The sequence below is a fragment of the Mastigoproctus giganteus genome, chromosome 14, assembly GCF_048544385.1.
Source record: "Mastigoproctus giganteus isolate SK-2022 chromosome 14, ASM4854438v1, whole genome shotgun sequence".
NCBI lineage: Eukaryota > Metazoa > Arthropoda > Arachnida > Uropygi > Thelyphonidae > Mastigoproctus > Mastigoproctus giganteus.
In genome coordinates this window covers 7,246,152-7,267,192 of record NC_143588.1, presented here as the reverse complement: position 1 = coordinate 7,267,192, position 21,041 = coordinate 7,246,152, and the positions used below count along the sequence as shown (strand labels likewise).

Here is a 21,041-nt window from a genome sequence, read left to right as displayed (position 1 = left end):
GATAATGACTGGAACTTGTGGGTTAGTCACTCACACACTAGCAAAGCTTTTGTGGATTTATTTGATGATTGTTTTCTACAGCAGCAAGAGGGAGTAATACTCTTGATCTGATTATCAACAGTGATTCTTCATGCATTAAGAATCTTCAAATAAAGGAACCACTAGGTGGCAGTGATCAGTGTGCTGATGTTGTGTTTACCTAAAGATGTAACTGCCATCAGGGGTAACGGGAAGGGTGAAAGTTGAGCCTACCCATTTTTGTCCACTTAGTGTACTACTACTAATTACTTGGGGGCACAAAAGAATATGGTTACTAAGAAAGACTTTGGTTCTATAGATTGGTTCTGCAGTTCCTAGAAACTAGCCATCAGCACAATGATCTAACTGAAGTGTACAAGTCTTTAAAACAGTTAAGAAGCTAAAATGCTGATTATAACAACTTTACTCTTTCTCAGATGACGACAGAAACACACACAATAAACTTTCAACTAGTGTTGTGGAAGTGTAGTTTGAATAAATTTAGACAAATTGTTTCGAGCAAATTATTAGAAAGAATGGACAAATGATATGGATAATTTTTTTCTTTTTATTATCATTTTATCCTATTTATAGAGTAATTGAGTATAATCAGTTATACAGAGTAGTTGATTGATGGAATAAACATCCAACTAGTGTTGTGGAAGTGAGTAGTTTGAATAAATTAAAAAAATTTTTTTTTTTACCTAAAACATGTTAACAGGTTAAAACCTAACTATATTCACTTCTATTCATTATCAAAAGAGTAATACTTGAAAAGCCAGGTCTTGTTCTGCTTCACTTTATCCTTTCAATTTATGTTTGCTGAACTATTTCGTGTGTACGACACCCTTAATTTAATGAGTGTGGGCACACTTCATTCTATGAGTTAAAGTGATTAGTAAGTAGATGACTAAGATGCACAAAAAAAAAAAAAACACGTTGCAATGGTAGGCAAACACATTAAATATCTTTTATAATTCTTAAAGTTATATATAAGATACCTTCATTAATACATTCAGAAGAAACTGTAGTTTGACTTGTACTGGGAATGTAATTCCTGCTTGCAAGTAATGTCCCAGGTGAACAGGTATCATCCAAACAATCAGGCTGTTCTACCGATGATGCATAGCTTGTCTCACTATTGCTTGTACATACGCCAGAAGAATCACTTGCAATACTTTTCTCTGCAGATTTCAACATATAAACATAACAGAATAAATCCATAATCTAATAATTCTCCAATAAAAAAACATAAAACATTCACTACTTTTAACTAGAAATTTTCATATTACGTTATTTTATTAAAGTACAGAGTGGCCATAAAGTAAATAATCAATGCAAAAATATGTAAATACTTTGATATAAACACATTATCTACATAGAAGAAAACATAACCAGGTACCCCATCACTAATCCAGCCACTGGTAATCTGGTTCCACCGCTAAATTCGGACATAATTTCTGCGAATGTAATTTCAAATTTTCCAGGTCGGTGCACTGACCTGCCACTACTGTTTTGGTGGCGTTGGTTGCAGCATCAGACGTTGGCGTGAACTCACAAACACTGGCAAGCCATTCCCACTTGTTTTTCTGCATTTATTATTATAACCTGCTCATATTTAGCCCCAGCCATGGTTCCAATGCATAAAGGAAGTGCCTCTCGTGGTGGAAAGCACAAACACGGTACGTTGTCCATAATAGATAAAGTTGAACTTCTGAAAAAACTCTACAGCAGTGTGTCTGTGAGAAATTTAACTCTGCTTAAACGATAGGAGGGAGTATATGATGAGAGCCTTGTCGATCAATTCGGCCCTGGAAAGACTGTGCAAGGCTCAAGGGGTAGAATTTTTTTCAGCCTGGACTGTACTTGTTAACAGGAGGGATTGCTTCTACAGGGATGGGATACACTTAAATAGAAAGGGTGCAAGAATATTTGCTGATGCTATCGAGGCAGTGTTAGGTGGGTCAGAAAACTGCTAGCTTGGGGGGATACAAAGACAAATAGATTAACAGTAGCCACTGGCAGAGGTGAAAGAGATTCTTGCACTGCTTCTATTGGAATGAGCAGAAGCCTGAAAAACAAGATTCAGGATATTTCAGACACTGCTGGGAGTCATTGCGGTACAAGTAAACACATGGGTTGTGTTAGGGTAGCTAAGAATAGAAATAGGTGCATGTATACTTGCGTGTACACCAATACTAGGAGTTTAGTAAATAAATTTGATGAATTTGAGGTATTGCTCAAAACATCAAAGGCAGATATTGTTGGGATATCAGAGACTTGGTGTCACACAGATATAAGGAATGCAGAACTGGAATTTGGGGAGTACAACGTCTACAGAAAAGATAGACTGGATAGGAAGGAAGGAGGGGTTATGCTATTAGTTAAGAAATACATAAAATCCAAGGAAGTGAAGCCAGTGGACATCGCTGGACAGTGCAGTGTCGAGTCAGTTTGGTGTGACATAAGCATTGGGAGATCAAAATTGAGAGTAGGAGTGTGCTATAGGCCTAATGATTCTGATGAGTATAATAAGAAACTGTACAGGGAAATAGAGTGGGCCAGTAAATCAGAGAGTCTTATAATAGGAGATTTTAATTTCCCAGATATTGACTGGAATTTGGGGGCTGGTCACTCACACACTAGCAAGGCTTTTGTGGATTTATTGGATGATGAACTACATCAGCATGTTCGGGAGGCAACTAGAGGGAGGAATACTCTTGATTTGATTATCAGCAGGGATTCTTCATGCATTAAGAATCTGCAGATAAATGAACCACTAGGTGGCAGTGATCACAGTGTGCTGAAGTGGGATTTACTCAAAGAGGTAACTACCATTAGGGGTAAAGGGAAGGGTTATTGCTTTTGTAAAGGCGACTACGATGGACTGAGACAGTATTTAAATTATATACAGTGGGACCAACTGATGATGTTATCAACAGCAAATTCAAAATGGGAATCATTCAAAGAACTTATATTGGAAGCTACTAGGCTTTACATACCAACTAAGAAATACTGTTCAAGGTTTAGGCCTAAATGGATGTCAGATGAACTAATGAGGCATATGGTAGAGAAGAAAAATGCATGGGATACATACAAATTAATGGGTGACACAGAAGCCTATGTTAGATACAAGTTGATCTGTAACCAAGTTACAAAGGAGGTTAGGCAGGCGAAGGCAGATTACGAGAAATCTTTGGCAAGGGATGTAAAGAAAAACAGCAAAGAGTTCTTTACTTATGTAAACTCTAGAAGGAAGGGGATGAATCAGATTGGTCCACTTGATATCGATGGTCAACTGTTGATGATCCTGCTCAGGTAGCTAACAAACTAAATGAATATTTTGCATCAACATTCACACATGAGGAGTTATTTAGCGAGGGGAAAGCCAGAGGTGTATTCAACTCTAGCAGTAAGCTAGAGAATCTTGTAATAGCTGAGAATAAAGTGGAGGAGAAATTGTTGAAGATAAACACAAGAAAGGCACCTGGGGTGGATGGGATCTATCCAGTTATATTAAAGGAGGCAGCAAAGGAAGTAAGCAAACCCTTAGCCATAATTATGAGAGCTTCCTTGGAGTCAGGGGAGGTACCCATAGACTGGAGATGTGCAAATGTGACCCCAATTCACAAAGGAGGATCAAAAGCTGACACAAGCAATTATAGACCTGTGAGTTTAACTTCTGTTCCAGGAAAATTAATGGAGGCACTAGTTAAAGAAGCACTGCAGGATCATTTAGACAAGACTTCAGTTATAGCTCGGACACAGCATGGTTTTGTTAAGGGGAAGTCTTGCCTGACCAATTTGATTGGATACTATGATGCAGTCACAAAGGAACTGGATGCAGGGAATAACTTTGATATTATATACTTGGATCTTAGAAAGGCTTTTGATACTGTTGCACATGGAAGACTGCTGCACAAATTGGAGCAGTGTAACATTGGAGGCAAATTGCTGCTGTGGGTAAAGGGGTGGTTGAGGGGGAGAAGACAGAGTGGTAATCAATGGACACTGCTCGTCGAGGACTAATGTTATTAGTGGACTCCCTCAGGGCTCAGTGTTGGGTCCATTATTGTTTTCTGTATTCATAAATGATATTGATGATGGTATATCAAGCTTAATGTCGAAGTTTGCAGACGATACAAAGGTAGGCAGGGTTGTCAAGGACACTACTGACACTATGCTGCTGCAACAGGATCTGGAAAGGTTGAGCAGATGGGCTGAGAGGTGGCAAATGAAGTTTAACATTGACAAATGTAAAGTACTACACATGGGAAACAGCAACCCCAGAGCAACGTATCAACTCTGTGGTATTGCACTGACAGTGGTAGAGAATGAAAGGGACCTGGGGGTGGTTGTGCAGGCAGATATGAAGTTCTCTGAGCAGTGCAGACGGGCTGCAAGAGTAGCTCATGGTGTATTGTCAATGATATATAGGAATTTTTCTAGCAGGGATAAGGAGGTGATTATTCCCTTGTATAAGGCAATGGTCAGGCCACACCTAGAGTACTGTATACAGGTCTGGAGGCCTCATTTCAAGAAGGATGTAGAGCTGCTGGAACGAGTACAGAGAAGGGCAACAAGATTAGTGAATGGAACAAAGGGGTGCTCTTACGAAGAAAGGCTTAAGATTTGCAAATTACAGTGTCTGGAGACTAGGCACCAGCGAGGTGATCTGATAGAGGTGTATAAAGCATTGAATGGTTTGAGCATGCTCAATGCTGATGGGATTCTTCCTCTCGCTCAGAATAATCACCTGAGAGGGCATAAATTCAAATTGAGGAAAGACAGATGTAGGATAGACGTGCGGAAATTTGCCTTTAGCCAGCGGGTGGTTGGTTGGTGGAACAGACTTCCATCCCTTGTCGTGGAAGTTGATAGCCTAAATAAGTTTAAGGCTCAGCTGGACAGGTATTTTGAAAGAACAGAGGGGTGAAGTGGGAGTGGTTTTTTTTTTTTTTTTTTTTGGCTGATGCTGCATAAGCTTGCTTTCTTGCATCAAATGCCTCTACTAATGCTAATGCTAATTGTAAATTCCACCAATTTCTCTCAGTTCCTCTTATTTTAGTAATTTTCTTTTAGCCATTCGTTTTTAGATTTTTTTTTTTTTTTACAACACACTTGTACAAACTTGCAGAAAAACATAACACAATATGATGAATAATACAGCATCCTAATGAACTTGATTTCACAAAATCTCTAACAATACTGATAAACTTATTGTGATGTTTGAGAGTATTTTATCGTAATGTTTTATTACAGTGCCCGCTGCATGTGCAATAAACTAATCACAAACATCCTTCATATGTGTGCCGTAGTAGCGTCACACGTACGTGGCCGACACAACTTCTCAAGAAATAAAGTAACCAATGTATGTGACCATGTTGGCCACATATATGCGACATACAAAAATACATTTTTTTTATATTTTAAGCGAAAAAACGACAACACTGACATTACAATATTTATTTTAAAATTACTAATCAAATTTTTTGCTAAATATTTTATGGCCCCTGGGGAATTTTTTTCTTAAACTAGCTTGGCAGTGAACATGTTAAAGGTGGGAGGAGGTGGTTAGCTGTTGGGTAAACTGTATGTGCTAAAATAACCACTAGTGATCCAGCAAACTCACTAATCCGGCACCCAACAGGTCCCAATGCTGCCGGATTAGTGATGGTTGACCTGTATTATTATTAGGGTTTCTTAGGAAAATAAGAAAATAAAGATGACATCAATTAATGTTATGCAAATCATTGTACATATATTTCTAATCGATGGTACATATATATAATCCAACCATTATCATAAAAATGGTGAAATGCTACAGCTACCCTTGAAGCCTACAGATAAGAAAAAAGAATGAAGAAAAATAAAGATTCGATCCTTGAATGCACTGATATCAAAATTTGAGCAGAATGGAATGAAATGACATTTGAACAGTTTAGTACCACCACCCAGATGGTGCCATCTGAGTTGTGGTAATGAACTGAGAATAGGAGAGCATGTACTTCTCTCCTTGGAATGATTAATTATTCAAATTACACGAGTTGGGAAACTTACTGAAAAGGGGATTCACAATATGAAATGTTCAAATAAAGATGCTTTTTATGCAAACTTTGGTTGCTTTTACTTTGTATTACACGCACGCATGCATGCACAGGCACACACACAGCACCAACTCAGAATTCTGATGGGCGTCTATGAGAGTTTGAGGTGTAGGGTGGATGCCCTCAAAGAAATTAATATGAGCAGCCCATCAAGCTCTTAGCTTGATGGGCTGCTCATATGCCAGAGCTCACTTCTGTGCATCAAGCAACACAGTGAAAGCCAGAATGCGCTGGTCCCACAGAAAGTAGTTATTGTTGGTGACTCTTTTGTCAGGGAGGTGGGAAATATATTATGCAAAAAGGATAGGCGGAACATGTTTGGCTGGTTGGTTTGGATATTTTACTGGTGCATTAGTTTCTATGGCTATAGTGTGCCAAACGTATGATTTATGGTTTATTCAGGGTGGAATAGGTCTGCCAGGGACGAAAGTTGATGACGTTGTAGGGCAGATATCTTTTAAGGGCACAAAAGATGATAATGGTGTACACGTTGGCACTAATGACCTTAAGAGTAAGAGAACTGCAGATAGGGGCTCACATCTGGTGAGTATTAGTATTAGTAATGGCTGCATGGTGCAAGAAAGCCTATGGCTTAGGCTGCACCAGCCAAAAAAAAAAAAAAAAAACGAATAAAACAATGATTAAAAAAAAATAAATAAATAATAATAAGTAATAAAAGAAAAGGAAATTAAACCTATCATCCTATGCACTTCCCTGCCCCGAAGATATTATTCAGCTTCTACCACCCATGTAGGTAATTTATTCCAGTAATTTATAACTCGCTGGCTAAAATAAAACTTCCTGCAGTCCAATCTAAACATTTCCCTCTGTAACTTGAATTTATGTCCCCTAGTTCTAGCATCATTTATAATCTTGAAAATTTCGTCCTCATTCATTTTACTGATGCCTCTCAGAGCCTTAAACACCTCAATCAAATCTCCTCTAAGGTGTCTAGTTTTCAAACTCTGCAACCCACATATTTGAAGTCTTTCTTCATAAGGATGCCCTTTTGCCTTTGGCGAGTTACCCGTCTTTGCACCCTTTTGAGAAGCTAGATGTCTTTCTTTAGGTGAGTTTGGGTTTGGCACACCGAGGGTCCTGAGCTGGATATCATCATTCTTCTCTTTCTTGGCGATTCCTTTCTACCTCTCTCTCTCTCTCTCTCTCTCTCAGTGTAACTTGGAACTTTTTTTTGGCTGATGCACCACCATAAGCCTCAGGCTTCCATGCACCATATGGCTAATAATAATGATAATAATAATAATAATAAATACATTAATAGTAATAAAAATTAATGAATAAATAAACATCATGAAAGTTGCTCCAATGGACCTACCTGCCCCAAGGTCGAAGTGACGACTAATGCAGATTGTGGCCCAGCTGGTGTCACTCCCAAGAACTACAACTGGACATACACCGAAGCTAAAAAGGTCCACCTCCAAAGATGGATGATGTCGCAGAGAAGTATTAATTATACTGCATCGAGTGTGGGGCAGGATAAATTCACTCACATTCATGCCTTAGGCAGAGGGGTCAGTTCAAAAAATCTGAGATAGTCTCCCGAGGAAGACTGTGGAGCAAGTGGCACTGTCCCCTATATGGCACCACAAGAGAAGGGCAAGACAATCCAGCCCCACCAACTGGTGCTTCCTGTGCAACTGCGCTAGTGACCACCCAGGAAGGGAGAAAACGCTAACATATGAAGTGGAGCATCGAAATGAATATGTATATCATGCAAGCATACTACAAAATAATGAAGCTGGAGATTGATATGACAACTTACAGGGCGAGACTACATACCAAGTGGCTGGAACAATTCCCGGATCTTCAGGTCACCGAACAGCAGACCAGAGAAGGACCACTGACACAAAGAACCTGATAGCTACTGCAATCTTGGAAAAAATCAAACAGGATGTGAGTGATCAACTACAAAAGATAAAGAATATGGAACCAGAGGAGGAAGAACATAACACCACCAAACCAGAGGGGGAGGAAGAGCAAGAAGAAATACAACCCACAGCAGCTGATGTGGAAACAGACGAAGTCATGATATCCAGAATAGAGGACAAGTGGAAGAAGGCCCTAACAGAATTCGAAGGTATGGACCCCACAAATACTCACGTGATACTGAAGCAGAGGCTGAATAGAACCTTGAAGAGAGTCAGATCAGACCACCTGAATCGGCACATAATACCGCATTACCTCGACAGCAATGGTGCAACCCTGGAGGCCATCCACACAGCCACGTATTGTGCTGCGATAGCAGCCACGAGGATTAATGGAAGAGAAACGAGAGACAAGCAGCAGAAGAACCAAAAATAGATGGAACTGCCAGCTTGGGAAAGATGAGTTCACAAGAATTAAGAGTCAAGATAGGCCAACTGAGGCGTCTCCATAGCCAGGTGGGAAGGAGCAGCAGTGCGTAGCACACGCTTCTTGATTAGACCGGGGTTCAAGCCCGTCACCACCAAATACGGAGGATGCAGAAAGGTCAAGGGAATGACCACCGCATATTCCCGGAGCAATATGGCCTTAGTTGCTAATGCTCCTAAAAACCAAATAACAACAACAACAGGCCAACTGACCCAGTACCACTGGAGCAATAGGAGTAAGAAATTAATTGGAAAAGTGAAAAGCAACCTCAAGAGAGAGACAGCATCCACAGCAAAGACGAGACAAAAAATCAGGGAATAGGAGAGTACTTAGACACATTGAAGCAGAACCTCCTTGCACTCAGAAAGCGACTACGCCAATACAAAGAGAGCTCCCAGAGGAAAATAAACAACCGAATCTACGATGAGGACCAAATAAGCTTCTACAAGAGTCTCAGAGAAGAGAGGAAAGAAGGGAATGGACCACCCAAGCAGAAGGCGATTCAGGAGTTCTGGGGAAACACATGGAGCAGGGAAGTAAGACATAACAGCCGAGTTATTCTAACCCTGGATAAAACTAGAATGCAAGAAAACCAAGGACATACAAGAAATGAGAGGGTGGAAGATTCAGGAAGAAGAAGTAAAACAGATGATCAAGAACTCTCACAACTGCCAAACTCCAGGAATAGATAACGTCCACAACTACTGTTACAAGAAGCTCATTTGCACGCACAAGCACCTGGCAGAGCAGTTCACCCGAATGTAAGGCACCCAGAGACATTCCCGAAGTTTGTCACTCAAGGAATCATATATCTGAAGTCAAAAGATGAAGATACAAGAAATCTGGGAAATATAGGCCAATCACATGCCGCCCAACAATGTACAAGATCCTGACCAGCTGCATAACCAGGAAGATATCAGAACACTTAGAGAGCCAGAACATAATGGCCAAACAGCAGAAAGGATGCAAGTGGCTGAGCAAAGGATGCAAGAAGCAATTAACCATAGATGCCGTGGTTATAGAGCAAGCCTACAAGAAGTGCCGCAACATGTACACTGCCTACATCGATTACCACAAGGCCTGGAAAATAGAGGTGCTGAACATCTACAAAGTCAATCTGATAGTGACAAACTTCCTAGGAGAAACGATGGCGAAATGGAGTACCACCATAAAGGTCGAAAACATCACAACCAGGCCAATCCCCATCAGCAGAGGAATCTTTCAGAGAGATGCCCTGAGTGCATTGTGGTTCTGTCTAGTACTTAACCCACTATTCACCGTGCTCAACAGCAGCAAGTATGGATATAACCTCAAAGAAGGAAGGAAGAACCTGTACACCCTCACCCACCTGATGTATATGGATGACATCAAGCTCTACACGGGAACCAAAAATCACTTCTAGCAACTACTCCAGATCACTGAAGAATTCAGCAATGATATTAGGATGGAATTTGGTCTAGACAAATACAAGATCAACGGATTGCACCAGGAAAAATTAGTCAACTGAAACTACCAGCTGCAGACTGGTAAAAAGATCGAAGCCATGGCAGAGGGTAAGGCCTACATATACTTGGGGATGATGCACAATCAGCAGTTACAGCACAAGGCAATTAAAGCCTGCCTGACCAAAAAATACCAGAGACTCAGAAGCCTGCTGAAAGCAAAGCTGAATGGAGGGAACACAGTTAAAGCCATAAACACCTATGCAGTCCCAGTGCTACCATACTCCTTCGGGATCATAGATTGGACTAACACCGAGTTGGAGGATATCATGAGAAAGACAAGGACAATGATGACCAAGAGCCGTAACACCACCCAAAATCTGCCATGGAGAGACTGACAATTGCCCAGAAAGGAGGAAGGGGCCTGATAGACCTCACTGAGCAACAGAAGACAGCGATAGTTAACCTGAAGGATTACTTTCAGAACACACATCAGCACTCCAGCAGAACAAAAGGAAGATATACAAGTGATATACCCTACTCAACCTAAGTGAGGAGACCCCCCAACTAGGAGGCACAAACGAAGCTAGAAAGATGGGCAGAGAAGACACTCCATGGCACTACAATGACACTACAATGATCTCCATAAGATCACATAGATAAAACTGCTTCCAATGCATGGCTCATGAGCAGGATGCTCTTCGTGGGACTGAAGGGTTTCTGCTTGCCATCCAAGGCCAGGTAATCAGCACCAGAAACTATAAAAAATACATTGCCAAGAGGCCCGGGAGTGTCCAATGACACATGCTGACGATGCCACCGGGCCTCAGAAATGATCCGACACATCACCGCAGGGTGCAAGGTGATCACTCAGACTGAGTAAACTCATAGACATGACCAGGTAGCCAGGATAATACATCAGAATCTAGCAAAGAAATACCAGTTGATCGAAGGAAGTGTTCCATACTACAAGTACGAGAGACCCCAACAAACAAGCTGTACTAGGACCACACCATAATAACGGATAGGACAATCCCGCACAACAGACCAGACGTAACCCTTGTGAACAAGAAGGAAAAGGCTACCTGTGCGATTGACAAAGCGGTACCCAACACTGGCACCCTGCAGAAAAGCCATGAGGAAAAATCAGGAAGTACACGAACCTAAGACAGGAGATCAAAGAGATGTGGCATATGCATCAAGTAACGACCATCCCAATCATCACGTCAACCACAGGTATGGTGCCAAAGACCCTACATAACAGCCTAGCAGCAATAGGTCTCCCAGCGAACACCAACAAGGAACTCCAGAAAGTTGCAATCTTGAACACCTATAGGATAGTCAGAGAGTTCCTCGACCAACAGTAACAAGAGACATAACAACAATCACCCTGTGTACATGGTAGCAATACACGTCATGTGGTGTAACTCCCAATCAGGAAGAAATAATATAAGAGCAATAATAATAATAATACAGGTTAATGCTGAAAAAAAGTCACAAGTTAGGGTTAAATTTGAAAGTGTCTGCAATTCTGCCCAGACACGACAGGAGGGAGTATATGATGAGAGCCTTGTCAATTAATTTGGCACTGCAAAGATTGTGCAAGGCTCACAGGACAGAATTTTTTTTTTTTTTTCAGCATGGGCTGTGCTTGCTAGCAGGAGAGACTGCTTCTACGGGGATGGGATACACTTAAATAGAAGGGAGAATATTTGCTGATGTTGTCGAGGCAGCATTTGGTGGATCAGAAAACTGCTAGCTTGGGGGGGGGGATTCAAGAACTAAAAGATTAACACTAGCAGCAGGCAGAGGCAAAAGTGATTCTTGCACTGCTTCTATTGTAATGAGCAGCAGCCTAGGGAGCAAGTTGCTGGAGATTTCAAGAGCTGCTGGAAGTTATCACGGAACAAGTAAATATATGGGCTGTGTTAGGGTAACTAACAGTAAGAATACTTCCGAGTATACTTGCAGGTATACACCAATGCTAGAAGTATGGTAAATAAATTTGATGAATTTGAAGTGCTGATAAAGGCATCAAAGGCAGATATTGTTGGGATATCAGAGACTTGGTGTGACAAAGAAATAAGCAGTGCAGAATTGGAATCTGGGGAGCACAATATACTCCTCAAAGGGAAGTACATAAAAAAATAGACAGGGTAGGAAGGGAGGAGGGGTTATGCTGTTAGTTATGAAACACACAAAATCTAACGAAGTGCATCCAGCTGACATGGGTGGACAGTGCAATGTTGAGTCTGTTTGGTGTGACATAAACACTGGAAAATGGAAAATGAGAGGAGTGTGTTATAGGCCTAATGACTCTGATGAGTACAACGAACAGTTATACAGAGAAATAGAGTGGTCTGGTAAATCAGAATGTCTTGTAATGGGGGATTTTAACTTTCCAGATATTAACTAGAACTTGTGGATTGGTCATTTGCATGCTAGCAAGACTTTTGTGGATTTATTGAAGGATTGTTTTCTACAGCAACATGTTCCAGGGAGGGGCCAGAGGGAGTAATACTCGATCTGATTATCCGAAGTGACTATCCGTGCCTAAAGAATTTGCAGATAAAGGAACTAATAAGTGACAGTGATAACCGTGTACTGATGTGGCATTTTCTTAATGTAAGTACTATCAAGGGTAAAAGGAAAGGTTTTTGTTTTCGTAAATGTGAATACAGTGGTCTCAGACAGTTTTTAAATTCTATACAGAGGGATCAACTGATGATGTTACCAATGGTGAATTTAAGTGGGAAGCCTTTGGGGACTTAATCCTGGGGGCTACTAGGCTTTTCACACCAACTAAGATATAAGGACCAGGGTATGTCTGCCAGGGGCAAAGGTTGATGAGGTTGTAGAGCGGATATCATCTTTTAAGGGCATAAAAGGTGATATAGTTGTACACGTTGGCACTAATGATATCAAGAGTAGGAGACTGGCAGAATTACTTAACAAGTACAGGTCACTGTTGAAAAAAAGTCGTGAAATAGGGTTGAATTTGAAAGTGTCTGCAATTCTGCCCAGACACGATAGGAGGGAATATATGATGAGAGCCTTGTCGATCAATTCGGCCCTGGAAAGATTATGCAAGGCTCAAGGGATAGAATTTTTTTCAGCCTGGTCTGTACTTGTTAACAGGAGAGACTACTTCTACAGGGATGGGATACACTTAAATAGAAAGGGTGCAAGAATATTTGCTGATGCTATCGAGGCAGTGTTAGGTGGGACGGAAAACTGCTAGCTTTGGGGGATACAAAGACTAATAGTTTAACAGTAACCGCAGGCAGAGGTGAAGGTGATTCTTGCACAACTTCTATTAGAATAAGAAGCGAACTGGAGCGAGGGGTGTTGGGGGTTTCAGGGACGGATGGCAGTCATCATGAAATAGGTGGGTATATGGGATGTGTTAGGGTAGCTAGGAAAAGGCATATGAGCATGTATGCTTGCATGTATACCAATGCTAGAAGTATAGTAAATAAATTTGATGAATTTGAAGTGTTGGTCAAGACATCAAAGGCGGATATTGTTGGGATAGCAGAGACGTGGTGTCACACAGATATAAGGAATGCTGAACTGGAATTTGGGGAGTACAATGTGTACAGAAAGGATAGACAGGACAGAAAGGGAGGAGGTGTTATGCTGTTAATTAAGAAAAACATAAAATCAAAGGAAGTGCACCCAGTTAATATAGATGATCAGTGCACTGTTCAGTCAGTTTGGTGTGACATAAGAACTGCAAAAGCAAAAATAAGAGTAGGAGTGTGTTATAGGGCTAATGACTCGAATGAGTATAATGAACAATTGTACAGAGAAATAGAGTGGGCCAGTAAATCAGAATGTCTTATAATGGGGGATTTTAACATCCCAGATATTGACTGGAACTTGTGGGTTGGTCACTCACACACTAGTCAGACTTTTGTGGATTTATTGGATGATTGTTTTCTGCAGCAGCATGTTCGAGAGGGAACCAGAGAAAGTAATACTCTTGATCTGGTTATCAGCAGTGATCATTCGTGTATTAAGAATTTGCAGATAAAGGAACCACTAGGTGGCAGTGATCACAGTGTGCTGAAGTGGGATTTACTCAAAGAGGTAACTACCATCAGGGGTAAAGGAAAAGGTTTTTGCTTCTGTAAAGGTGAGTACAGTGGTCTCAGACAGTTTTTAAATTCTGTACAGTGGGATCAACTGACAATGTTACAAACAGTAAATTCTAAGTGGGAAGCATTCAAGGAATTAATCGTGGATGCTACTAAAAGCTTCATACCTATTAAGAAATATTGTTCAAGGTTTAGGCCTAAATGGTTATCAAATGAACTAATGAGACTTGTGAAGAGAAGAAAAATGCATGGGATGCATATAAATTTTCAGGCGACGCAGAAGCCTATGGCAGATATAAGCTAGTCTGTAATCAGGTCACAAAGGAGGTTAGGCATGCGAAGGCAGATTATGAGAAATCTTTGGCAAAAGATGCTAAGAAAAACAGCAAGGATTTCTTTACTTATATAAACTCTAAAAGGAAGGGGATGAATCTGATTGGTCCCCTTGACATCGATGGTTCGACTGTTGATGATCTTGCTCAGATAGCAAACAAACTGAATGAGTATTTTGCATCTACATTCACACGTGAGGAATTATTAAGATTTGAAAATGGAAGAAGGTTATCAAATTGTAGCAGTGTGCTTAATGATTTTGTAATAACTGAGAGCAAAGTGGAGGAGAAATTGTTGAAATTAAACATAAGAAAGGCACCTGGTGTGGATGGGATCTATCCAGTTATATTTAAGGAGGCGGCAAAGCAACTAAGCAAACCCTTAGCCATAATTATGAGAGCATCTTCGGAGTCAGATGAGGTTCCCACGGACTGGAGATGTGCAAATGTATCCCCAATTCACAAAGGGAGATCAAAGGGTGACACGAGTAATTACAGACCAGTTAGTTTAACTTCTGTTCCGGGTAAAATAATGGAGTCACTGGTTAAAGATGCATTGCAGGATCATCTAGACAAGACTGCAGCAATAATTCAGACACAGCATGGGTTTGTTAAGGGAAAGTCTTGTCTGACAAATTTGATTGGTTATTATGATGTGGTCACAAAGAAACTGGATGCAAAAAATAATTTTGATATCATATATTTGGATTTCAGGAAAGCTTTTGACACTGTTGCGCATGGAAGACTACTGTATTAAGGGTAAGTTGCTACAATGAATAAAAGGAGTGGGAGAAGACAGAGGGTGGTAATCAATGGGTCTTCATGGACTAATGTTATTAGTGGAGTCCCACAGGGTTCGGTGTTGGGTCCACTGTTGTTTTGTATATTTATCAATGATATTGATGAAGATATATCAGGCTTAATGTCGAAGTTTGCAGATGACACAAAGATTGGCAGGGTTGTTAATGACAGTCATGGCAGTGTGCTACTGCAACAGGATCTAGATAATTTGGGCAGATGGGCTAAGAAGTGGCAACTGAAGTTTAACCTTGACAAATGCAAAGTACTGCATATGGGTAGAAGTAACCCCAGAGAAACGTACCAACTGTGTGGTACTACACTTAAGGTGGTAGAAAATGAAAAAGACCTGGGAGTAATTGTGCAGTCAGATATGAAGTTTTCTGAGCAATGCAGACAGGCAGCCAGGGCAGGTCATGGGGTTTTGTCAATGATATATAGGAATTTTGCTAGCAGGGAAAAGGAGGTGATTGTCCCTCTGTATAAGGCAATGGTCAGGCCTCGCCTTGTGTACTGCCTACAGGTCTGGAGGCCTCATTTTAGGAAGGATGTAGATTTGCTTGAGCGTGTACAGAGAAGAGCAACAAGATTGGTGAGGGGAATGAAGGGATCCTCTTACCAAGAGAGGCTTAAGTTCTGCAAATTGCAGTGGCTGGAGACTAGGTACCTGCGCGGTGATCTGACTGAGGTCTATAAGGCCTTGAATGGATTGAGCACACTGAATTCTGATGGAATTGTGGGGGGGGGGTGTTGTATGATTTATATATATTTAATACTTATATTATTTTGCTTTATATCCTTTGTTTTTTGTTCCCCTATTTTGATATATATCCCCTTTATAATATCTCCCCACTTGCGCATCTGACTATTGACGTCACAGAGAATTCTAAGTTCAAGGGGAAAAGCTCTTAGATGTATTTAAATCCCTTGGATAGGCTTGTGCCCAGAACAACAAAAGACACACACAAATATTGTATAAAAAAATCAGTTTATTAGACATATTTACATGAGCATAATTAAAACCAAATAATAATTGAATTCATACATATGACAACATGATTTGGTCTCACCTACATGTGTACATATACATCATATTCATACTTCAGTAAAAATCATCAACAAGCTAATATCAATCCCTTCCTTTGTTAATATATTTTATCCTGCATCCTCTAAATACCATTAGTAAAAAAATATCCATTCCATTCTATCCCCTTCTACATATGTTTAATACTGCATCAGTTAAATACCATTAACAAGATATATCAATTCCATTCCATTCCTTTCTACATATACTTAATACTGCCTCAATTAGATACCATTAACAAGAAGTATCAATTCCATCCATTCCTTTCTACATATACTTAATACTACTTCATTTAATTACCATTAATAAGAACCATAAATTCCATTCTATTCCTTTCTACATATATTTAGTACTGCACCAATTAAATACTATTAACAAGAAATATTAATTCCATTCTGTCCCATCCTACATGTATAATATTACATCAGTTAAACAAGAAATATCAATTCCATTCCACCCTACATATACTTAATACTGCACCAATTAAATACTATTAACAAGAATTATCAATTCCATTTCCTTCCTCCCTACATATACTTAATACTGCATCAATTAAACAAGAAATATCAGTTCCATCCCCATTCCTCTCTACATATACTTTCTACTGCTTCATTTAAATACCATTAATAAGAAATATCAAATCCATCCATTCCTTTCTACATATACTTTCTAAATATCTTATATCTAATAAATTTCCCTCTTTTTAATGTTCTTCCTTCCTGATTCTTCCCTAAACTATCTTTACAATTAGGTATTTCTAAAGTCCTGCTGACCAATTTACTGGGTTTCTACAGTTCTTGGTGTGTGTGAAGGTACCATGTACTACAAACTAGCGACTTACTTGTAGAACTCGGCGGGGCATCATCTTTCATCCTTCCTATCAGGTACAGCTTATCTTCACTATCTGGGGCGGCGTCTTACTATTCGTGAAGAATTAGGCACTATTAGTGGTGCTGCCAGGTAGGTTTCGGCTCCATTTTATTCAGCCTGCTTGATGCACCTCTCCTGTTTCGGAATGGCTACTATCATGTCGGTCGGCGTTCCGATTCCATCCGATTCCAGAACTTTGCTTTCCAAGATTTCAGGAATCTTGGTCTTTAAAGGCAGATTTTATTTCACCTTTTGCTTGTGAGAGTCTCGTTTATCTTTCACATATTTCTTCCCAACTCCTAGACTTTCCCAAAGAGCCAACATTGACTATGTTCCACTCAAAAAGAAAGAACTCTGACTTTCTCAACGACTAACCCATTCTCTCGCACCGACCAAAATCTAAACTATGTGTCTGACTAAACCCATTCTTACTCACACAGACAAATTCTCAACTTAGTGTCCTCCTAAACCATTTTCATTCACACCGCCAAATCTCAACTTACTGTCCTCTGCCACTCTTTCACTGCCTTTTTCCTACCTCTTACTGCCGATTTCGCCACGCCCATTTCCCAGTGACTTCTACTAATCTTACATTTACTTTCAGATTCTATCTCATTCCATTTGTTGGAAAACCCCTTATTCCGCCGGCCCAGTAGCACGTGATCAATACACCCCTATTTTACAACCTGCCGGATCTGCGGCCATACGGTGTGCCAAAAAAACAACTTTATCCCTCTCATATAACACCTTGTCTCCATAGCGTTCTAAAACCACAAAAAGTGACATTAGTGACCACAGCATCTATATTTGGAAACTTGTGTGTGCGTGTAAGAACCGACTTCCGGTCTGCGACTGAAGTAAATTGCCCCTACTATATTGACCTTGCATAAACATTAACTTGTTTGTTTCGCAAACCACTTGCTGCTTTTGCCATAGTATTCACCATCTATTCCATGCTTACAACGGAAGTTATGCTAATGGCTCTGTTTTTCATTACTACTACCCACTAATTTTACAATTCTTACTGAATAATTCTTGTTATTGAAACTGACGCTATTACCATATTATCCTACTAACGGCAAGAATCCAAAGGAAAACTAACTTCCAAAGTCTTTATAAAAAAATTTATTTTTGTAAGATTTTCAAATCTTACAGAATCCTGTCACTTGTTCAGATTACGAACCTATGGGGGCATAAATTCAAATTAAGAAAGGACAGATATAGAATAGATGTGCGGAAATTTGCCTTTAGCCAGCGGGTGGTTAATTGTTGGAACAAACTTCCATCTGTCGCTGTGGAAGTTGATAGGTTAAATAAATTTAAGGAGGAACTGGACAGGCATTTGGAGGGAATGGTGTGATTTTTTTTTTTTTTTTTTTTTGGCTGATGCTGCATAAGCTCCTACACTTGCTTTCTTGCATCACATGCCACTACTACTACTACTATATACAGCAAAAATTAATTAATTAAATATTGAGATTTCAATATAGGGTGTGGGTCTGGAGATGTGCAAATGTATCCCCAATTCACAAAGGAGGTTCGAAGGGTGACACGAATAATTACAGACCAGTTAGTTTAACTTCTGTTCCGGGTAAAATAATGGAGTCACTGGTTAAAGATGCATTGCAGGATCATCTAGACAAGACTGCAGCAATAATTCAGACACAGCATGGGTTTGTTAAGGGAAAGTCTTGTCTGACAAATTTGATTGGTTATTATGATGTGGTCACAAAGGAACTGGATGCAAAAAATAATTTTGATATCATATACTTGGATTTCAGGAAAGCTTTTGACACTGTTGCGCATGGAAGACTACTGTACAAATTGGAGCAGAATGGTATTAAGGGTAAGTTGCTACAATGGATAAAAGGATGGTTAAGTGGGAGAAGACAGAGGGTGGTAATCAATGGGTGCTGCTCTTCGTGGACTAATGTTATTAGTGGAGTCCCACAGGGTTCGGTGTTGGGTCCACTGTTGTTTTGTATATTTATCAATGATATTGATGAAGGTATATCAGGCTTAATGTCGAAGTTTGCAGATGACACAAAGGTTGGCAGGGTTGTTAATGACAGTAATGGCAGTGTGCTACTGCAACAGGATCTAGATAATTTGGGCAGATGGGCTAAGAAGTGGCAACTGAAGTTTAACCTTGACAAATGCAAAGTACTGCATATGGGTAGAAGTAACCCCAGAGAAACGTACCAACTGTGTGGTACTACACTTAAGGTGGTAGAAAATGAAAAAGACCTGGGAGTAATTGTGCAGTCAGATATGAAGTTTTCTGAGCAATGTAGACAGGCTGCTAGGGCAGGTCATGGGGTTTTGTCAATGATATATAGGAATTTTGCTAGCAGGGAAAAGGAGGTGATTGTCCCTCTGTATAAGGCAATGGTCAGGCCACGCCTTGAGTACTGCGTACAGGTCTGGAGGCCTCATTTTAGGAAGGATGTAGATTTGCTTGAGCGTGTACAGAGAAGAGCAACACGATTGGTGAGGGGAATGAAGGGATCCTCTTACCAAGAGAGGCTTAAGTTCTGCAAATTGCAGTGGCTGGAGACTAGGCACCTGCGCGGTGATCTGATTGAGGTCTATAAGGCCTTGAATGGGTTGAGCACGCTGAATTCTGATGGGATCCTCCCACTTGTTCAGAATACGAACCTACGGGGACATAAGTTCAAATTAAGAAAGGATAGATGTAGAATAGATGTGCGGAAATTTGCCTTTAGCCAGCGGGTGGTTAATTGCTGGAACAAACTTCCATCTGTCGTTGTGGAAGTTGATTGGTTAAATAAATTTAAGGAGGAACTGGACAGGCAATTGGAGGGTATGGTGTGATTTTTTTTTTTTTTTTTTGGCTGATGCTGCATAAGCTCCTCCACTTGCTTTCTTGCATCAGGTGCCACTACTACTACTACTACTACTACTACTTTTCAAACTGGCAGTGTTTATTTTGTAATATCAGTTGAGCAAATTTACATAATTTTTTGAAAAAAAAATCTTTATTTAACAGTATATGTAATGCAGTTTTAGCTCTTAAAAACTCAATCAGGTAAATGTGCTCCCTCATTAGTTGAGCAGAAAATTGAGTCATGAAAAATTTTAGGATAATCATAAAAAATTCCTTCCTGTCAGATATCCTCTGCTTGAAAATCTGATTAGTGCTAAGGTCATGGGATTTTGAAGGTGATGCAATATCGCAAAATCTTTAAAACATTAAAAAATCTGCAAACATTTTTGCATCCCATAAAGACAACTTTATTACATATGCTGATGAACTGAAATTCTTTGTCAAATCTAAAGATCTACAAGTTAAGCAAACAAATCAATAAGCCAATAACACAATAAAAGAACTTGAGCATTACCTCAACTGCACTGGTCTACATTTAAACTCAAGCAAATCTACCTAGATGACAATTACAAAGAAAAAGAGCAGGAACAATATCTCTATGCTGGTAAGTGGATGCAAAGATCTAAAGATTAAATCGCACGTAGACTTTGGCCTAAAATGGGACGAGGAACTAACATTCTCCGAGAACTTTGATTACAACAAAGCAAAAACATATGCAGCACTCTGGGTTGCCAAACAGGGATTAATTGGCATTAGCAATACACATCTTGTTAAAAAGTATATCTTGAAATGTATACTTCCATCCCACTGTATGCTTAACAGATTTGGTCCTCTGCCCCACCGAGCAACCTGAAAGCTTTCCTAAGTATTGAATACTGGCTCTTGAGATGGCTTAACAGGATCTCGAATCACCCATTTACTATCTCTAGAGCCATCCTACTTTCTAATCTCATTATTCTATTATTACCTGTACTTAACAAGTTTATGTTACAAGGTTATATAGTCAAGTTATGTTTATATAGTTTTATATAGTTATGTTACAAGGTTATACAGTCAAGTCTATATTACC

General features: G+C 39.9%; 1 protein-coding gene across 1 annotated transcript in view; it reads right to left on the bottom strand.

The window, feature by feature from the left end:
* The window catches only part of LOC150074965 (uncharacterized), a 658,991-nt gene that overhangs the window by 387,649 nt on the left and 250,301 nt on the right, over positions 1 to 21,041 (bottom strand). The window contains exon 11 of the mRNA XM_090389013.1: positions 1,020 to 1,202. Coding sequence (XP_090245139.1) covers positions 1,020 to 1,202 — 183 coding nt within the window. The remainder of the gene's footprint in view (positions 1 to 1,019; positions 1,203 to 21,041) is intronic.